The sequence below is a fragment of the Anas platyrhynchos genome, chromosome 6 (genome assembly GCF_047663525.1).
Source record: "Anas platyrhynchos isolate ZD024472 breed Pekin duck chromosome 6, IASCAAS_PekinDuck_T2T, whole genome shotgun sequence".
In the NCBI taxonomy this organism is placed as follows: Eukaryota; Metazoa; Chordata; class Aves; order Anseriformes; family Anatidae; genus Anas; species Anas platyrhynchos.
Window position 1 is genome coordinate 3,933,146 of NC_092592.1, and position 16,510 is coordinate 3,949,655.

Consider the following 16,510-nt stretch of genomic DNA (forward strand, 5'->3'; position numbering starts at 1 on the left):
AGGTTTCTGAGGTTAGGGGACCAGAGCTGAACATTTTGACAGGTAGGTGCAAGTTTGGGTAAAAAGAACAACACTGTCATGACACTGCTGTGCATGTACATTTGACAGAACTGTGAATCGTCACTGATATGAACCTACGGTGCCAGGGCCTCATAATACCTGGTAGGGTGCATAAGCAAATATTGGGTAGACTATCATGGGCATCTTAAGATTAAACACATAATCACACTCATGGAATATTTGTACAGTACTGTTGTAGGATCTAACTTAAGAAAACTCAAGAGCATTTAGAAACTGAAAGACATTTTACTTGACTTTCTAAGCAAGTAAACCATACCAATGAACACACACACACACTCTCAGCAGGGCCAAAATGTGTGTGTCCAAGCGGTCTGGCCAAGTTCACCAGAGGGTGACATGGAAGGCAAAGGTTGCCACTGTTGAGTTGTCAGTATGCCTTCTGGGTTCCTCTTGAGCACCCAGGCCAACTCCTTCCAGGACAGGCCTCTAAGATCTTTTAGAAGACAAAAGTTGTGGTGTGATGTTTTGGCTCTGCATCTTATTTACTTAAGGCTTCATAAGTGTTAGGCAATGATGGGCATCTTTCATTTTCTTGTTTGGGATTATAACCTGTCATCCTCTTGGGATAACAGGAAGAGAAACAGCCCATAAGATGTACTGTATCTCCTCTGCTGTTGTTCTGTTGTCAGGCGCGTGTCTTCTGCCAGTGAGTCACCTTCTCTGTGGCACATCAGGGTGCAAGCAACACATTCCTCAGTGCTTACGAGAGTGATTGGTGTTAATCATGTCCTCGGCAATCAATGCACACCAGATCAATGCATACCATTCTTCTAACTGTTGTTTTGTCAATTCTCCTGGTGCTTTCACACATGTAACAGCTTCCAGGTAGTATGTCCAATGTGCTGGTTGTTACCTTCTACCTGCTAATGCTTACCAATCATGAGGGTAGACAAATCACAAGTAGGGAGATGCTTAACTAGCCGTTGTCTGGTCTTGGCATCCTGAGCTGGGAAGGACAGTATCATCCTGATTTTAGGAATGACAGACTCTTCTGTAATCCCAGCCAGATAAATATAATTCCGTCACAATAAACTTAAACAACCTTGCTCGAGTGAAAAATCTGATAAGGAAAGTGCTGCTTATCTAGTTGTACATCTTCTAGTTTAAAGCCCCTCCATGAGGCTGGTATATCACCAGTATCTCTGATTAAACAGTTAATAGGGACTTTACCCATGTTAGAGTTGCACAGTCAAGCTTGATGAAACAATGAATTATTTTCACAACACCTTGCTATAGTTGTTCATGCAATCATTTTATACACAGTAGTGAAATTGAATCAACAAGAGCTTACATGTTTCTTAAGGTTTATTGCAAAATAACTGTAATATGGTGACCAGTGATTTCTCTCACCTCTCTTCCTGTTTCTTTGCTCAGGTGAATCCAGAAGAATCCTGAACTTCTTGTACTTTTCTGATCTCTCTTAACTGTACGCTTGATTTTAAAGCATGTCTAACATTGAAATAGTTTGGTTTGTTTATGAACAGACTTGGGCAACTTCAGAAAACTTAATAAATTAATATTAATAATTCAAAATATTATTAAAATATTAACTTTTCAAATTCGGCATTTTCGTGCTCTTGGGCCTGTTTTTCAATGTATTGCAGAAAGTCTGACTTAGGGTCAAGGCAATCAGAGACCTTCAGGAAGCAGTAACAAGACCCACACAACAGAGTCCAGGGTGAGTTGCGGCAGTCAGGAACAGAGACCTACTCAGGCTAATGAAGAGTACTGGAATTAGTTATATCTCATAATTATTTTGGCTAAACGTAACTTTCCATGGCTTCATCCTGTTCCCATCTGCCTAATGTACCAATGCACAAAAATACAAGTCTCCAGGACCAATAACCCATTCTTTCTTCTAAGCGTTCATCTAGCAATCTTGAAAGAGGTTTCAGAAATAACTTTGTAAATAACACAGAAATTGCTGATAGTTACTAAACCAAGAAATCTACGTGTCCTCAAATGAGAAAAACTCTGAATCTACTCAGCAATGCCAGTGACTGCGGGAGATGTTTTTCAGGCTTGCTGTTAAGGATCAGAGAAACATGAAAAGGCAGTGCACCATATGACACGGCTTGATGAAACCCTGTCCTAGTTTAATCTCCGTACAATTCAGTTTCTAAATAGCACCGTAGGCCAGTAAATTGCTTAAAGCAAATACTAAAACAATCCTAGGATTACTTACAAAAGCACATCTTCATTTTAGGCATGTGCCTCTGCATAATCCTCAAGCAGGAATGACTCCGTAGCAGACGCACTCACCACCTCCCTGATGTGGACACAGCCCTGTGAGCTGACCATATGCTCCACACAAAGGCACATGAGCCTGCTGCTTCTTTTACATTGGCTGTGACGATAATAGAAAATTACAGGTCAGCAAATATGATGTGATTACTGTGTTTTGAATGGGATGTTTTAAGCCCTTCCTGCTTGGCACACTGTGCACAAGCAGATCATGAGTTGCTTTTCCTGAGAAAATCTGGAAGAAAGCTAAGTGGTTAAATGAGCAATACCCTCCAGATATGCAGGTGTATGGCTGAGGTTTTTTTCCTTTGCTCACCCCTGGAGAATAGAAAGGGAGCATTACTGTGCCATGAATACACTTGCTGGGATGGTGAAGACCTCATGCCAGGCTGTGAAGTCTGAGTGAAAGACTGAGCTGGTTTGGACCCTGACCCATGGGCTGCTGTCTGGGGCTAATCTTGCACCTATGTCATCACTGTGGACTTGCCTGATGAGTCTTAGTTGCACTTGGCCACCATCCTGCTCTGCTCCCTTGCTGGATGGAGGTTCTGGGACAGGGGCTGGTTGGGGAAACCTGGCTCTGCTGCCCAAAATATCCCCCTCATCTTTCTGCTGACCAGCTCCCAGGGAGCTGCCAGCCCTCACAATGCCTAGACATCCTTGTTCTGCCAAGAGAAAGCTCAAGCTGTAAAAACAACAGGCTTCAGATGGGCAAGGACTCCAGTCCCTCCAAGATCAGCACAGCTTCCCAGTTAACTCAGTCCATTTATTGATCAAGGCAATCTGAGATGACAGAACATCACAATATTTATGCTTACAAGCACCTTGATTTTTTACTGTTCTCTTTCCTTCCAAAATGCACTAGTTCAACTACTGCTGAAACCTTAACACGTGGTAGTTGACAAGTACCAGTTCCATAGGGAGCAAGGCACTTCTAAAACCTGGTTTGGAAAGAACTTCATCAAAACACTCCATTGTGGGAATGAATTAAATAAATTCAATACAAGCATTGCTTCAGACAATTACAGAAGTGGCAGAAACATTCTAAACTGACTAGAAAGAGAATGCTGCAATTCTTATGAACCTTCAGAGTGAATAAATTAGTACTTTTTAACTAAAAATAATTAAGTTCTTACAAGCTGTTCAGAAGTCTGTTTGGGAAAAGTCTTGCCAAGCTTTGTATGTTTATTTACAAGGATAGAAGAGTCTTGCATTTGCATGGAGATCCACTGCAGTGCTGGAGGAATGCTGCTCTAGGACAGAGCCCTGCAGTAAATAACTACTCACACAGAAAAAGATGTCATTATAAATACAACAAGTGATTAGCTATCACTGGAGCTCCTTCCAGTACCTAAAGGGCACCTACATGAAAGCTGGAGAGGGATACTTTGTCGAGAAGTAATGGTATTAAACTAAATGAGAGTTGATTTAGATTAGATGGTATTAAACTAAAAGAGAGTTGATTTAGATTAGATACAAGGAAGAAATTCATTACTGTGAGGGTGGTGGGCACTGGAAGAAGCTACCCAGAAAAGCTGTGGATGCCCCATCCCTGGAAGTGTTGAAAGCCAGTTTGGATTGGGCTTTGGGCAACCTGGTCTAGTGGGAGGTATGATTACCTTGCCCAGTCCTGTTTTGTTCTAGCCTTAAGGATGGGGAGTGAATGTTTTTACAGTTGGTCTCCTTTGATCATTTCCGTAGACTCAGACAGAGCCTGCTACTGTTGTCCTGCAGGGATGTGCACAAGTGTCAGCAGCCACATCCCACCACCTCTAGACTCTTGGATGGAAGCATGTTGCTAGCACCCACAGCTTACCTTTGGGGAGGGCATTCCCACCCCTCCTCAACTTCCATCCTGCCCTCTGCCACCCACCTCTTCTCTCAGGGTGCGTGGATGCTAGGGGCATCGTGGGCAGCGGGCACCTGCCAGTGTTGCAAGCTACACAAAGTTGTCCCTGAGCAGGGGGAGGACTGGACAAGCTGAAGTCCCTTGCTTGCATACAACAAGAGGTCTGTGCTCCTCCAGAGGTTTAAGGCAGTACAACCACACAGAGCCCAGTGGACCCTTTTTGCTTTATTATTATTTTTCATACATCTTTGTGGGAAAAGTGCCTTATCCTTTGCCCTGCTTGCTTGTAGACATATTTTAAGAATATCATTGCACAAACAGGCAAATTCACCATTCCTCCCCTAATCAATACTGTATTATGAAGGGTAATCCAGAGGCTAAGAACAGAGTTAGACTCCCGACTCTTCTTCTCTCTCACACATAAAGAAAACCAAAACATTTTCTGAGACTCAGCAAAAAGTGACTTTTCCTGCTGGGTTTGTACCTTGGGACTATTACATGAAATGGTGCAAAATGGTCTTTCTCGGTACAGTTTATTGAAAACCCTGTTGTGTATATCAAGTTTGGTGTCACCTGAATCAGCAGTACTAGCTCTTTTTATTACTAGCAGAAAGTTTTTAGCTCCTTCCGACTGTAAAGCAATGAACTGTGTGGTCCCATCTGAGCACTCTTGAAACACCAGCATGCACAACAGAGCCGAGCTGCTATCCTGTTGTTCGCAGCTGGGAACCCAGCCACAGAGAGGCCAGAGCCTACAGCAGCAGCCAAGAGCCAAGCTCCACAGAAATTGCTTGCTGCTGGAAACTCATGTGGGTGAGGCATCTGAGAGACTCAGAGTCGAAAGTCCATGCCTAACTTCTGCGAGGACCTCCATCTACTTAACCTAAATCCCATGTGATTCTCTGATCGTGGGATTGGCCTATTTTCCTCACTTGCCAGAGTAATGATAATCCCACAACAAGTGCAGCAGTTTAATGAACCTTTTCCCCCTCTTTTTTTTCCTTATTTTTTTTTTCTTCAAATAAAAGAAGCCCCCAAAGACAAAGGAAAAATGAACAATTACTGCCACTTTTCCAACTCTAGGCATTCTTTTTCATCAGTTCAAGAATTTCTTTGTATACGTGTTCATATGCTTGCATACCCCAAAGGAAATCAAAGTGGACAAATTCGGGAATATATTTCTTGTACACCATGTTGGTTATACGAGGCAGTGTTATATTTACATCTTCAGGGGCTGAAATCCAGTCCTTGCCACCGTACCATGCAGCAAGTGGTGCTTTCATATTTTCCAGTTCATAGAAAGGAGGTGTGCTCTGGAAGATAAATAATATTACTTGAGAAAGAAAAGCCTGTGAAGTCACAGACAATTTGAAGATACAAAGTGTTCTTGATTGCTGCTTGGAATTTCTTGCCTATCTGGAGAAATGGCCCAGAAAATATCACTGCAGATCTCGACTATGTCTTGGACTCCCACGCATTTCACCAGACAGACGAAAAATCACCAATGAATGACATCACACAACTCTTCTTTATAAGACAGGTAGAATCCCATATGACAAGGTAAATTCCATAAATCCCATAACATTCAGTCTTGGTCACAGCAATATTTTCATTTCACAGCAATATTTTCATTTCACAGCAATATTTTCCTTCCTTCCTTCCTTCCTTCCTTCCTTCCTTCCTTCCTTCCTTCCTTCCTTTCTTTCTTTCTTTCTTTCTTTCTTTCTTTCTTTCTTTCTTTCTTTCTTTCTTTCTTTCTTTCTTTCTTTCTTTCTTTCCTATTGACAAATGAGAATGAATTTCTCTTACCTGGTTATAATGAAGCACATTGTCGCTGCCATAATCATAAGATTTGAATTCCCCTGTTTGATAGAGCTAGAAGAGGAGAGCTATGTTTATTTTCCATGCATTGCATGAGACCATGAGAAAGATAAAAGCAGGTGAGGAAGGGTGGATAGATGATTTAACCCTGCATAGCTTCAAATATCAGTGAGAAGATATTTTTGACGGCATAGTCTATTAATAGCACTAAAGATAGACAAATCAAGCATGCTGATGCCCTAGAAATTGCGTATTTCGTTTCTAAATGGTAATAAACTGATCGAAACTGAACAGAAATGCTTTAGGAAGGTTTTGCATTGAAGCACTGCATGTGCCATCATTTCAAATGTCAGCAGGGAACCAGAGTTCACATTCCTCTGGGATGGAAGCATGAGCTGTGTCCCAGTTTGTATTTTCCTGTCATGCTTCTGCTCTCACACAAGATGCTTTGTTTTCACTTAATTGGTCTGACCAACACTTGATAACAACAGGAATCAACAGTTGCAGAAGGAGGACATTCCACCAGCTCTGTGCAATAAGCCGTCTGCTCCTTGGAGGAGGTTCAGCAGCTGGCAACCAGTGCTGGGGCTTGCTGCCAGCCATCAGAGGGAACAACTGCATGGTTGTGGTTGCCAGGAGACCCCACTGCTCCCTCCTGCCACCAGGGCTCAAGGATGCTGCTGGTTGTGTGTGATATTGTCATTCACAAGGAGAGCTCGACTCCTAGGAAGATTTCAGCATGGCCTGTAAGTTCCCTTGGCATTGCTCATGGTTTTCCTCTCTCCTCTCTTGGGTGACTGGTAAGCTGCAGAGCATAGATGCCTGGAGGCTGAAGCCCCAGAAACACACAGTGCACCTAACACACATCCAAGAGCTATCATCAAAAAAAGGCACATGTCATTAACTCTGGGCAAGTTTCCTTTGTCTGTCATGGTCCATGGCTACAACAGAAGTTGTGCATGTTTTCAATGATTAATTGTTTTGGACACTGGATCTATTGACCCTCATCTATTAGCCTTTACTCTAATATCTCTTGTTATGATTTATTACCAGTTTTTCCTTCCTTCTCCATCTCCTAGCAGCTCTAAAGTCTTCTAGTCATCTTTTGTTGAAAGTTGCGGCCAAAAGAACTGCATCTGCACAACTATTTCATGCCAAATTTCCCCCTTCTCTCATAGAGCTCTGCAGGGAAAGTAATGGAGGATTATACCTAAGTAATGAAAAGAGGTCCTTGGCAGCTTAGAGAGAAGAATATGGTTCCTGGTTGCATGCTACCTTATTCTATAGCAGGAAATATTACCTGGCGCCAATGTAACATGTTTTTTACGGATGTTGAATCAGGGTAGCGAGACAAGTAGACATCTATGCGGCTCTGGAAGAAACCATGGAGATATTTATTCTCTGCACTGGGGGAAATCCCATTAGAAATAAATTTAATCCTGTTCAGTAGCAATACAATGTCTTTGACTCACATGGGCTAGCTGGGGCTCTCATTTGCACAAACTGCTTTATCTTATCTCTTTGAAGTCAAGACTCAGCCCCATGTCATACAAACCAACACTGCAGGCAGACAGCGGCATGAAGGGTGCTGTACAGATCCCTTCGGTAAGCCTGGCAGTTTTCATGGGATGCTGGGTCAGATTACGAGTCTATGCAGTTTTCAAAGTAAAACTGTATCTTGTGCTCAGGACCCTGTTGCAAAGACAATGTGCAACACATCACAGTAGTTCTACACATTATTTCTAAAGCATTCCCTCCTTGGAAAATTAAGGAATAACACCATCAATTTCTTTGAGAAATAGTGGCCTAGCTCTGACTCTATCCATGACCAACCTAGGTACCTCCATTGACCTGTCACTGATTTTACTTGCAGGAGACAATTGTGACAGGATCTGGCTCTGAGGAAATGGCCCTTCCCCACATGAAGCTGTGAGGGGTCTCCATCCTCAGGGACAGCCCCAGCTCACCTGGACACAGCAACAAGCAACCTGGGTTGCTGCAGTGCTGGCCCTGTTGGGCGCAGATTTGTCGGTGAATGAAAGATGCAAAAGGCAGGTGAAGGCAGCTAGCTGACGGTGCTGCTTTACTTGGCTGTGAGGCACTACATGTATCAAGTCTTGGAGTATTTTAGGTGACTTAAGAGTCACAGGGTCCCAGAACATTTCACACAATCTCTGCGCTGGGGGGTCTGCTGTGCAGGTGGCCAGCTCCACTGCCTGCCCCACTTCAGACAGCCAGTGAAAACAGGATACTGTGCTTTCCTTGACATTGTTTGCACAGTCAAATCAGGCTTAAACAGTCAGAAACTGGATTACTTAACAAGTAATCAGTAGCATACATACCACATTTAAGCTGTCGGTAAACCCACCAGGCAAGTAAAGGACCAAAGAGCAAAAGCTTTTAAAGAATGTGTAGCCGCACAGACGGGAAGTCACTTGCTGCAAAATCTCGCCCTTATCGAAGACCAGTATGTGTCCTAAAATGAACTACAAAATGCAGAAGCATCAGTCAGCATGGTTCACAATGCTTCAGCAGCACGCAGAGGAGAGCTCACAAAGCCAGAACAACCCTCAGGAGATGTTGGCTACCAAAGATGGGGACCAGGGCTCTTACATTGTGTGGCTGATGCTGCACTCTGTGTGGCCATGTAGGTCAGGAAAATGGGGAGCAAGGCTCTGTCTACTGGGACATCTACAACCACCTGAACTTGCTGTGCATCTGCCCTGGATTGGCAGCTGCAAGCACGCTGTACCACTAGGATGTGACATGGAGGTGGCTGTCAGCAGTGAATCCCTACACCCCCAAGCCTGCTGTGTGAGCTTGGCAGGAGGTGAGTCAGCAGCTCCATCCCTGCCCTTTGGAAGGGCTCACACTCCTATTTCTTTTCCAGATGTTCCACCAGCAATCTGCTCACCCCTGGAAGTTGCTGTCTGCATTCCCACAACTTTGCTGTGCTTTGTAATTCGACCTTTTCCAAAAAGATCAGGGCCCTGGAAGAGCCAGGATCTTTCCTAGAAGAAGTTTCTTCTAGAAGGAAGGACTCAGAAACAATATCTAGAAATAACTCTTATCTGGTTAGGACTGGACAGCATGATGCTTTACATGGTTTAATGCTCCCCAGGTTCAATACTACAATTACAAATGTACCCTGCTAAACGCAAAAGGCACACAGAGAGCAGGGAAATGAAAGCGACTTTCACCTTCCCCTCTCAATTCATGTGTTTCAGGGCAAACATTCCTTTTGGTAGGACCTTTCTCAAGTGCTAAATCAAGGACTGACCAACAGGAAAACCAGGGGAGTGTGTGGCGAGAACCTACCTTAACCAGACTCTCAGGAAGGTCAAACACTCTGACCAAGGGTGACTTCATGTTTGAGCTCGTGGTGATAGGAGCCAATGCGAAAAACATCTTGATTTTGCGATCCAGCTCAGGAATGGAAGAAAATGCGATGAAACCTGTGGGAGTGAGAAGGAATCAGACCCTGCCCTGCTATTTATGTGTGAGTTTTGGCTCCCTGATGCATGTGTCCATTGGAAGAGTCCCTAGAAAGTGCTCTAACATGCAAGAACAAGTGCATGTTGGTGACCTGACCTGGACCTTTTGCTGCTGATGCATTTCAGCTCCTAGCTTGAATGTAGAGTCCAGCTGCAGCTCCCACAAGCCCTTCTTCAGGCTCTGGCAACAGCAGGACTAATCAAAAACCAATGCTGCAACAGTTTTTGGACCACCACTGCTCAAATATAATATAAACCTATACACAAATATAATATAAACTTATACACGAGGTGCACAGCCAACCTAATCCTGATGCCGTCATAAGTACCTGTGGTGGTGCCTTGAGAGTAAGCCACATAGTATAACTGCTCCTGTCCAGTTTTCCGCAAAATGTAGTTGATTGTTGCTGGAAGGTCATACATGGCCATTTCATGAAAGCTGCAACAGAGATGGGAATGTAACTAAACTATTAGCATGATGAGAGTAATAGGCATGCCATGACAAGTTTTTCCATGTAGTATTCCCACCAGCACATACGCAGGATCTGTGCTGCCACCTCTGAGTGGCAAAGTTTATTTGCTATTTGTCCCCATAAAAGATTACTACATTTGCTCTGGAATGTGCCATCTGCTCCTATCACCTGGAGGAGCCCCAGCTGCGTGAACACTTTTGAGAATTGATTTGTTTGCAGCAAAGGCTAAATTAGGGAAAGACTATTTGGGTAGGGCTATTTTTGCTAGGTCTCTAGCAGATATGGGCACCCCGGTCATGTCTTGGTGGTGAAAGTAAACTTTATGCCCAAGGGCAGCTTATGCAATTGCGCTGGTGGAGCCACTTCTCCAGTCTAAGGAAACTGCAGGGCCAGGGCTAGGAGCCCAACACAGTACCTTACTCTTCTGAAAACACTCCTGGGCAGATCTAATGGCATTTCTGTAGCTTCATTGAAAATACCTGTAAGCTGAGTATTTCTCGTTGTGATATTCAAACTCTTTGTGTTTGCGTGACCAGCTGTTCCCCCTGCTGTTTCCTATCCAGACATCATAGCCAGCATCTGCGAGGATGAAGCCCAGGCTGCTGTTGGGCAGGTTAGTAACCCAGTTACTGCCCTCCAACACCAGGCCATGCTGCAGGAGCACTGCAGGCTTTGGAGCTGAAGAAAGAAGAAAAGGGTCATTTTCTCCAACATAACTTTCTATTCACACTTCCGATACTGCTTTGTCAGCGTCCCACTGCAGAATTGACTACAGTGTAGGGAGAATAATTTGCCTGTGACCTTCAGCCTCTTTGGCGATGTGTTTTTGGTGAACGTGTCAGCTCTTTGGTAATCCCAGGCCAGAGAAAACTGATAAAATGAAGCTGAAAAAAAAAAAGGTGGGACTCCACACTGAATGCAGCATGGTAAATTACACCCCCAGGAAGAAGGAAACCATGCCCCATGTCTGTCTGGACACTGAATGTGCCCATTGTATGGAGACCACCCTCCTGCTTGTGCCTTTTGTTTGGTTCAGTGTAGTCTAGGCTTTGTGTCTATCTCTCACAGCACAGCCCCATCACAAGAGACACAGGTACTTGAGGTGGCCAGAAGCATCTCCTCCACCCATTTCTGCCCACTTCAATCTATATGGGCAAATTCCAGCACCCCAGGAAAAAAATATATATATGTGTTTTTTTGACACAGCACCAAAAAGCCTGAACTGCCATAGGAAGAGAGTAGAAGAGAGCATAGAAAGATTCGATTTGGAAAGGACTGCTCCAATTCCCTGGTCAAAGCAGGTCCAAATTCACAGCCACAATAGGTCATCATAGGGATATATGAATTCAAACAGGAGGTCTACCACAGGCTGCAGCATGAAATGGTTCATATAAAAGTCCTTTCTCCTCTCCTCTCCTCTCCTCTCCTCTCCTCTCCTCTCCTCTCCTCTCCTCTCCTCTCCTCTCCTCTCCTCTCCTCTCCTCTCCTCTCCTCTCCTCTCCTCTCCTCTCCTCTCCTCTCCTCTCCTCTCCTCTCCTCTCCTCTCCTCTCCTCTCCTCTCCTCTCCTCTCCTCTCCTCTCCTCTCCTCTCCTCTCCTCTCCTCTCCTCTCCTCTCCTCTCCTCTCCTCTCCTCTCCTCTCCTCTCCTCTCCTCTCCTCTCCTCTCCTCTCCTCTCTTCTCCTCTCCTCTCCTCTCCTTTTTCTTTGTCTTCTCTTTGTTATGTTATTTTCCAGACCCTCACTGTAAGATGACAAAGTAACCCTACACTCACTTACACTGACTTACACTCATCTGCCATGTTCATATGTCAGTCCTCCCATTTCCCAGGAGATTGACACCCTGCCCAGAGTGGGGCATCATCCTTTCCCTTTGAAACAATAGCTCAAGTCAGGAGCAGAAAGCAGTCAAAATGGAGAGATGGCATTGGAGTGGACACATGGTTTGTTTTTGGTAATAAATGGCTCTACAAAGAATACCTTTACCAGGTTCATGGGTCCATATTCCAGCTTCCCTTGTACTTTAGTTCATGGGTTTGTCTGGCTTTGGACTGGAGTAAAGTCTGGGGACAGATTTCTTTGCCTCATTCATTTTTCTTATCTTTCCCCTCCTCTTTTGGGTAGATCCTCCTGGAACAACAGGGTTGGCACGGTGGGCACCTGCATTTCTTCTGCTCCCAAGACTAATTCGACAGGGAAGGATGCCTATCTGAGGACCCACCCATGTTGAGGCAGACATTCCCATACCTTCCTCCAGCCCAGCAAAGTTTTCGGGGCCCCAGGACCCAGAAGACCTTCTTGTGGCACTTACAGACACAAAACATGCTGGAACCTTGTGTCTCTGCATCATGGGAGGTGCTTGAACTCCCCGAGTTGTCTCTACCATGAGGAATCCTCTGTATGGTGAGGTAATAACCATCATCTGTCACAATTTCATGCTCTTCATAGGGGTACCCGTGGTAGCGAACGATTTCACCCTGCAGGACAGGAGGGATGACATGGGGCAGGGCTGAAGGGAAGTGGGGATTCTCCATACTGGAAAGATGCCACACCAAGCTCCGGCCACCCTGTCCCAGATCTGGTTACTCCTGCTGTCAGCAGGAGGGTGGTATAGGGACCTCCCTAGGTCCCCTCACCAATGCTGTGGAGATACCATGACTTCAGCTAACAGTTTTGGCAGGTATGAGTTTCTCTCACTCAGGTCTAGTAAAGAAAGGCCCAGGGCTGATTTTTATTTTGCAATCAATGGCTATGAAGAGCTAGGCAGCAATGAGAGTTAAGCTCCAAGCCTGAGACAGCTGCCTGGATCAAACCAGTTGACCCAGACCAGACTGCCCATAAATGTCAGCTGTAAATCTGTGTGTATATATACGCAGGTAGACAAAAAGTCTAATAATCCTCTGGCACCAAACTCTGGTAAAAATACACATGCAGAGACCATGGGTCCTATCTAGACTGTGACAGTATATACCTTACATATCCAAGATTTGAGCTGGCACATCAGGAAAAGAGCAGAGAGAAGGCAGGACTTACAACATCCATGAACACCTCGGGGCTTGCATTGCACTTTTCAGTGCTGCAGATCAAACAAGCAATGGTGAAGAACAGCCACATCATGGTTCTCTGCAAAACAGTGTCAATATAATGAGAGTAAGAGACATTGATCTTGCTGGCACAGGAGACAGGAATGGCATTTGACATGTGCTATACTTTTATTAGTAGATTAATCTGACCACCCAACAGGTGAAACAATTTTAAAGTTGAAATCATCCAATTTGTTTTAAGAAATGCTCATTTTGCTTATCTTGTACAATGTCAGGGTCCAAACTCCATCACATTTTAATCACAAGTTCTCCGTCAGAGCCTTGTATTTTGAAAAAGTATTTACATGCACATACACGTATACATCTGTACCCACCTAAGCATTCCTGGTCTTTGAGGAGAGGATTACAGACTATTCATTTTAAATGATGTTTCAGATAGTCAGAATAATAGATTATTTGTTTAAACTAGCCGAACTAGTCAGAAGTAAATCACTCGGTTTTAAATTTTAGGCTAATCAAGGTTTTGTTTATAACACTTTTGGTTGGGCTCTCTTTATGGCTGGAGGTAAGACTGTAGAAACCTTAGGACACTTTGGATTTGTTTGCAAACCAACATGATGTACTGTCCCAGGAGACCTGCTCTTCTCCCTGACAGCACAAATGCTGTACCAAGACTTCACGCATTTTAAGGAGCCCACATGGGGGTCCCACTGCTCCTTCATGTGCGTGCCTTGCACAGCACAGGCATCGAGTCTGCATGGTCAGTGCCGGAAAGGACCTCAGATCATGCTGTGGTCACACTGAGGCCGCATGGAGACCAGCTGACAGCCCAGTCAAAGGCCCACTGCAATCCACCCCACTGCCTCCCTGCAAAATATCTTGCTGGCCAAGGAAAGGAGGAGAGCGAGCAGGTTTCCATCATCTCTAACTGGCTTTCCTTGCTGCAGGAGGTGGTTGCACAGTGGGGAAGAAGGCCACCTACTCCCTTTGCTGTCTCTGGAGCAGATGTGGGCAGGATCACACCAGCACTGCTGCACTGGTGGAGGGGGCATTTGGAGGTCTTTTGCCCATGTCCTACTCACAGCAGGGCTATCACCAGCACTGGGTCCTGGTGGTTGTGGCATGGCCCAGCCAACGGAGACCCCCCACCTCCCCAGGAACCTCCCTGCTCTCGGGGAGAAGGGTTCCCTGCACCTGGGGTTGCCAGGCATCTCATTGCCTGTGGCAGCTGGGGTCAGCCACAGGCAGCTGCAGGGCCTTTCTCACCATGCTCATAAGGAAGGCAGGGCCACCAGGACCAGCAGGCAGAGGAGGGAGGCTCAGCAGGGCAGTGGCTGTGTGTGCTCCTGATGGCTCCACTCCCCAAGATGCCTGGGTCTGTCTTGTTGCTTTGTATTGAAAAGCAAAGCAAGGGGAGACAGAAAGAGGCAGAAAGCATTTTTCACGGTGCAACGTCACGGGAATAGCATGTAATTTCAAGGGAAGAGCCTAGCTCAGGATGGACCTTTCCTTGCAACAGCCAACCAGGAAAAATATCCTCTTTGTGATTGGTAGCTCAGCAGCAGAGAGAAACCTCTTGCACCAGCAGCACGTTCCTGACTTCTGAGCATCCCCACCATCCCTCCCTTGAGCAGAAAACAACTGTTCTGTTGTCCCCCCCATCCGCGGGACCCTTCAGCTCACTGCACCTCTCTCCTGACGCCCACACGGATGCAGTTCAAGCGCAGAAGGAGAAAGGGTTACCCGTCAGCTTGTCTGCCGCAGCAGGGCAGGTGCCTTTCTCCCAGGATCTGCTGAGCAGGAGGGAGCGGAGCGTGCTTTCTGTGCTGCACTCTCCCCACACACACCGGGCTGTTATCCCTCTCCTCCGTGCACCTGGCAGTGACGCAAGTTGCCACTCCCCCTAATCCCTTCTCCCACTAATGTGCAACTTACCCGAGGACTGGAATCGCTCCAAAAGGAGACACCCTTCCTACCCAGGCTCATGTCAGAGTATTACCCAGAAGAGGAGAGAGACATGGCGAATCGGACATTCCCACCTAATGCAGTGCAGTGTGATCTGACATTGTCCATGGCCTCCATGGGGCCAGTGTGCTGCTGCCAGACCGCTCCCTGCCTGTAACGGGGTGGAAGGGGCTGGGGATGAAGCTGCCTTGCACTCCCACGGGAGCAGTTTCATCAGGAGGACATGCCCTTTCTCATATAGCACGCGGGATGCCTGCTGGGAGCACTGCATGAGGTGACTTTCTCTGCTGGGTGTCCGTGCATGGCCACCCCCACCTGCGTGGTTACCTCCATGTGTTGGCGTGCACTTAACGTGGCCCCTGCTAGGTGATGTGAGCCTGCCCACTGTGCCTCCTGTGGGCTGTACTGCTTCGCAGCTGGCAGTGTCCTCAGTCCACTGCTGCCAGGGAGGCTCTGCAGAGCTGGCGAAGGCTGGCATGGGCTGTGGGTGGATTTTTGGCAGCACTGCTTTCCAAACCAACGCTCCACCCCTCGCCAAACTGCCTACGCACTTGCATATTGCAACGACCCAGCTTAAGAGGGAGCAGTGTGATCTGGGGTCTGGCTCCTGTTGTCCTTCCTGACGTTAATACCTGCTAGATTTGGTCAAGCAGAGCTTGTTAAAATACAAACAGGAGCTCTTTGGGAAGCCTAGACAAGCCCACCTCAATCCAAAGCTGTAATGACTGGTTTTCACTAATGACTAGCTTAAGGCAGGGCCAAAAGCTCTCCCAGCTGCACCTCTCACGAGCAGTGACTCAGCACAGAGCCTGATTTTTCCCCTGCAGGGAGCGGAGGAAAGGCAGAAAAGCAGGATCAAGTATGTTGACAACAAACCACTCCTCCTGCCCCCCAGCGTATATTAACACCGAGGAAACTCACCTTTCTTTGGGGGAGAGGCCTTCAGAGAGTTTCCTGATCTAGCCATGGCTACTCCTGGTCCCATGCACCAAGTCTAGGTCTGTGTTACTTCCCATACTACTTTCCGTATTACTTGAGCCTGATGGAAAGAGAGCAGAACAGGAGCTAAACCTTCACCAAGTTGTTCCCAGTGATCTCAGCCCTCAGCGCACTCTTGTGTGGGATGGGGACTTTCCAGAGAGGTCCCAGCACATCTGCTGAGGCTTGCTACCCTACCAGGATGGAGTAGTGTCCCCTGGGTCCCTTCTGCACGAGTCCCAGCCCATATCTCACTACTGCCATCTCTGCAGCCCAATAAATATTCCCTCCCTCTCCTCAAGCACTGATAAAATCAGTCTGGAAGGCCTCCAGAATGACCTCAATCAGCCCTGAATTATTGCATAGGCTATTAAGGTGTGAACAAGCCAGTAAAATCAGCCCCATTCAGATCTCCTGAAGCACTGACACTTGCACCTCCTGAAGCACTGACACAAGCACCTTGACCTGACATGCTTGTAGATATTTGGATTACTGCCCTTTCTCCTGAAAATGTTACTTTATTTTTCCTACTGGCTGCATTTGTTACTGGAGAAATAATACATT

The 16,510-nt window shown here is 46.1% G+C and overlaps 2 protein-coding genes across 5 annotated transcripts in view; one reads left to right on the forward strand and one right to left on the reverse strand.

Moving 5' to 3' along the window:
* LOC101797420 (lipase member M) overlaps positions 1-16,510 on the forward strand; it is a 49,844-nt gene that overhangs the window by 15,627 nt on the left and 17,707 nt on the right. Inside the window, exons 1-3 of one of the 2 annotated variants that reach the window (XM_038180975.2) lie at positions 9,228-9,494; positions 10,526-10,575; positions 12,084-12,367. The exons of the other annotated variant lie outside the window; for it this stretch is intronic. Coding sequence (XP_038036903.2) covers positions 12,344-12,367 — 24 coding nt within the window. The 5' untranslated portion in view covers positions 9,228-9,494; positions 10,526-10,575; positions 12,084-12,343. Of the gene's footprint in view, positions 1-9,227; positions 9,495-10,525; positions 10,576-12,083; positions 12,368-16,510 lie in introns of those variants that run through there. 2 annotated transcript variants of the gene reach the window in all.
* On the reverse strand, positions 4,402-16,028 carry LOC101796874 (lysosomal acid lipase/cholesteryl ester hydrolase). Of its 3 annotated transcripts, none has more exons than XM_072040267.1 (10): positions 15,890-16,028; positions 12,993-13,082; positions 12,271-12,436; positions 10,442-10,640; positions 9,819-9,928; positions 9,314-9,450; positions 8,338-8,481; positions 7,296-7,367; positions 5,984-6,049; positions 4,402-5,487 (listed from the first exon to the last, which is right to left on the reverse strand). In XM_072040267.1, the coding sequence occupies exons 2-10, from the start codon at positions 13,074-13,076 to the stop codon at positions 5,254-5,256; spliced, it is 1,212 nt and encodes a 403-aa protein (XP_071896368.1). In that variant the 5' UTR covers positions 13,077-13,082; positions 15,890-16,028; the 3' UTR covers positions 4,402-5,253. The 3 variants fall into 3 exon arrangements, with proteins under 3 accessions (XP_071896368.1, XP_005017354.4, XP_071896367.1); XM_005017297.6 differs by lacking the exon at positions 15,890-16,028 and adding an exon at positions 14,747-14,876; XM_072040266.1 differs by lacking the exon at positions 15,890-16,028 and adding an exon at positions 14,692-14,831.

What these genes read in the sequence shown, in the direction of transcription:
- LOC101796874 (XM_072040267.1), bottom strand. Translation starts at nt 13,076, where the DNA reads ATGATGTGGCTGTTCTTCACCATTGCTTGTTTGATCTGCAGCACTGAA. An exon ending in GAGAAATACTCAGCTTACAG is followed by an intron (nt 9,929 to 10,441) that starts GTATTTTCAATG and finishes TCTCTGTTGCAG; the next exon opens with CTTTCATGAAATGGCCATGT. An exon ending in ATGTGCTTCATTATAACCAG is followed by an intron (nt 5,488 to 5,983) that starts GTAAGAGAAATT and finishes TTTATCTTCCAG; the next exon opens with AGCACACCTCCTTTCTATGA.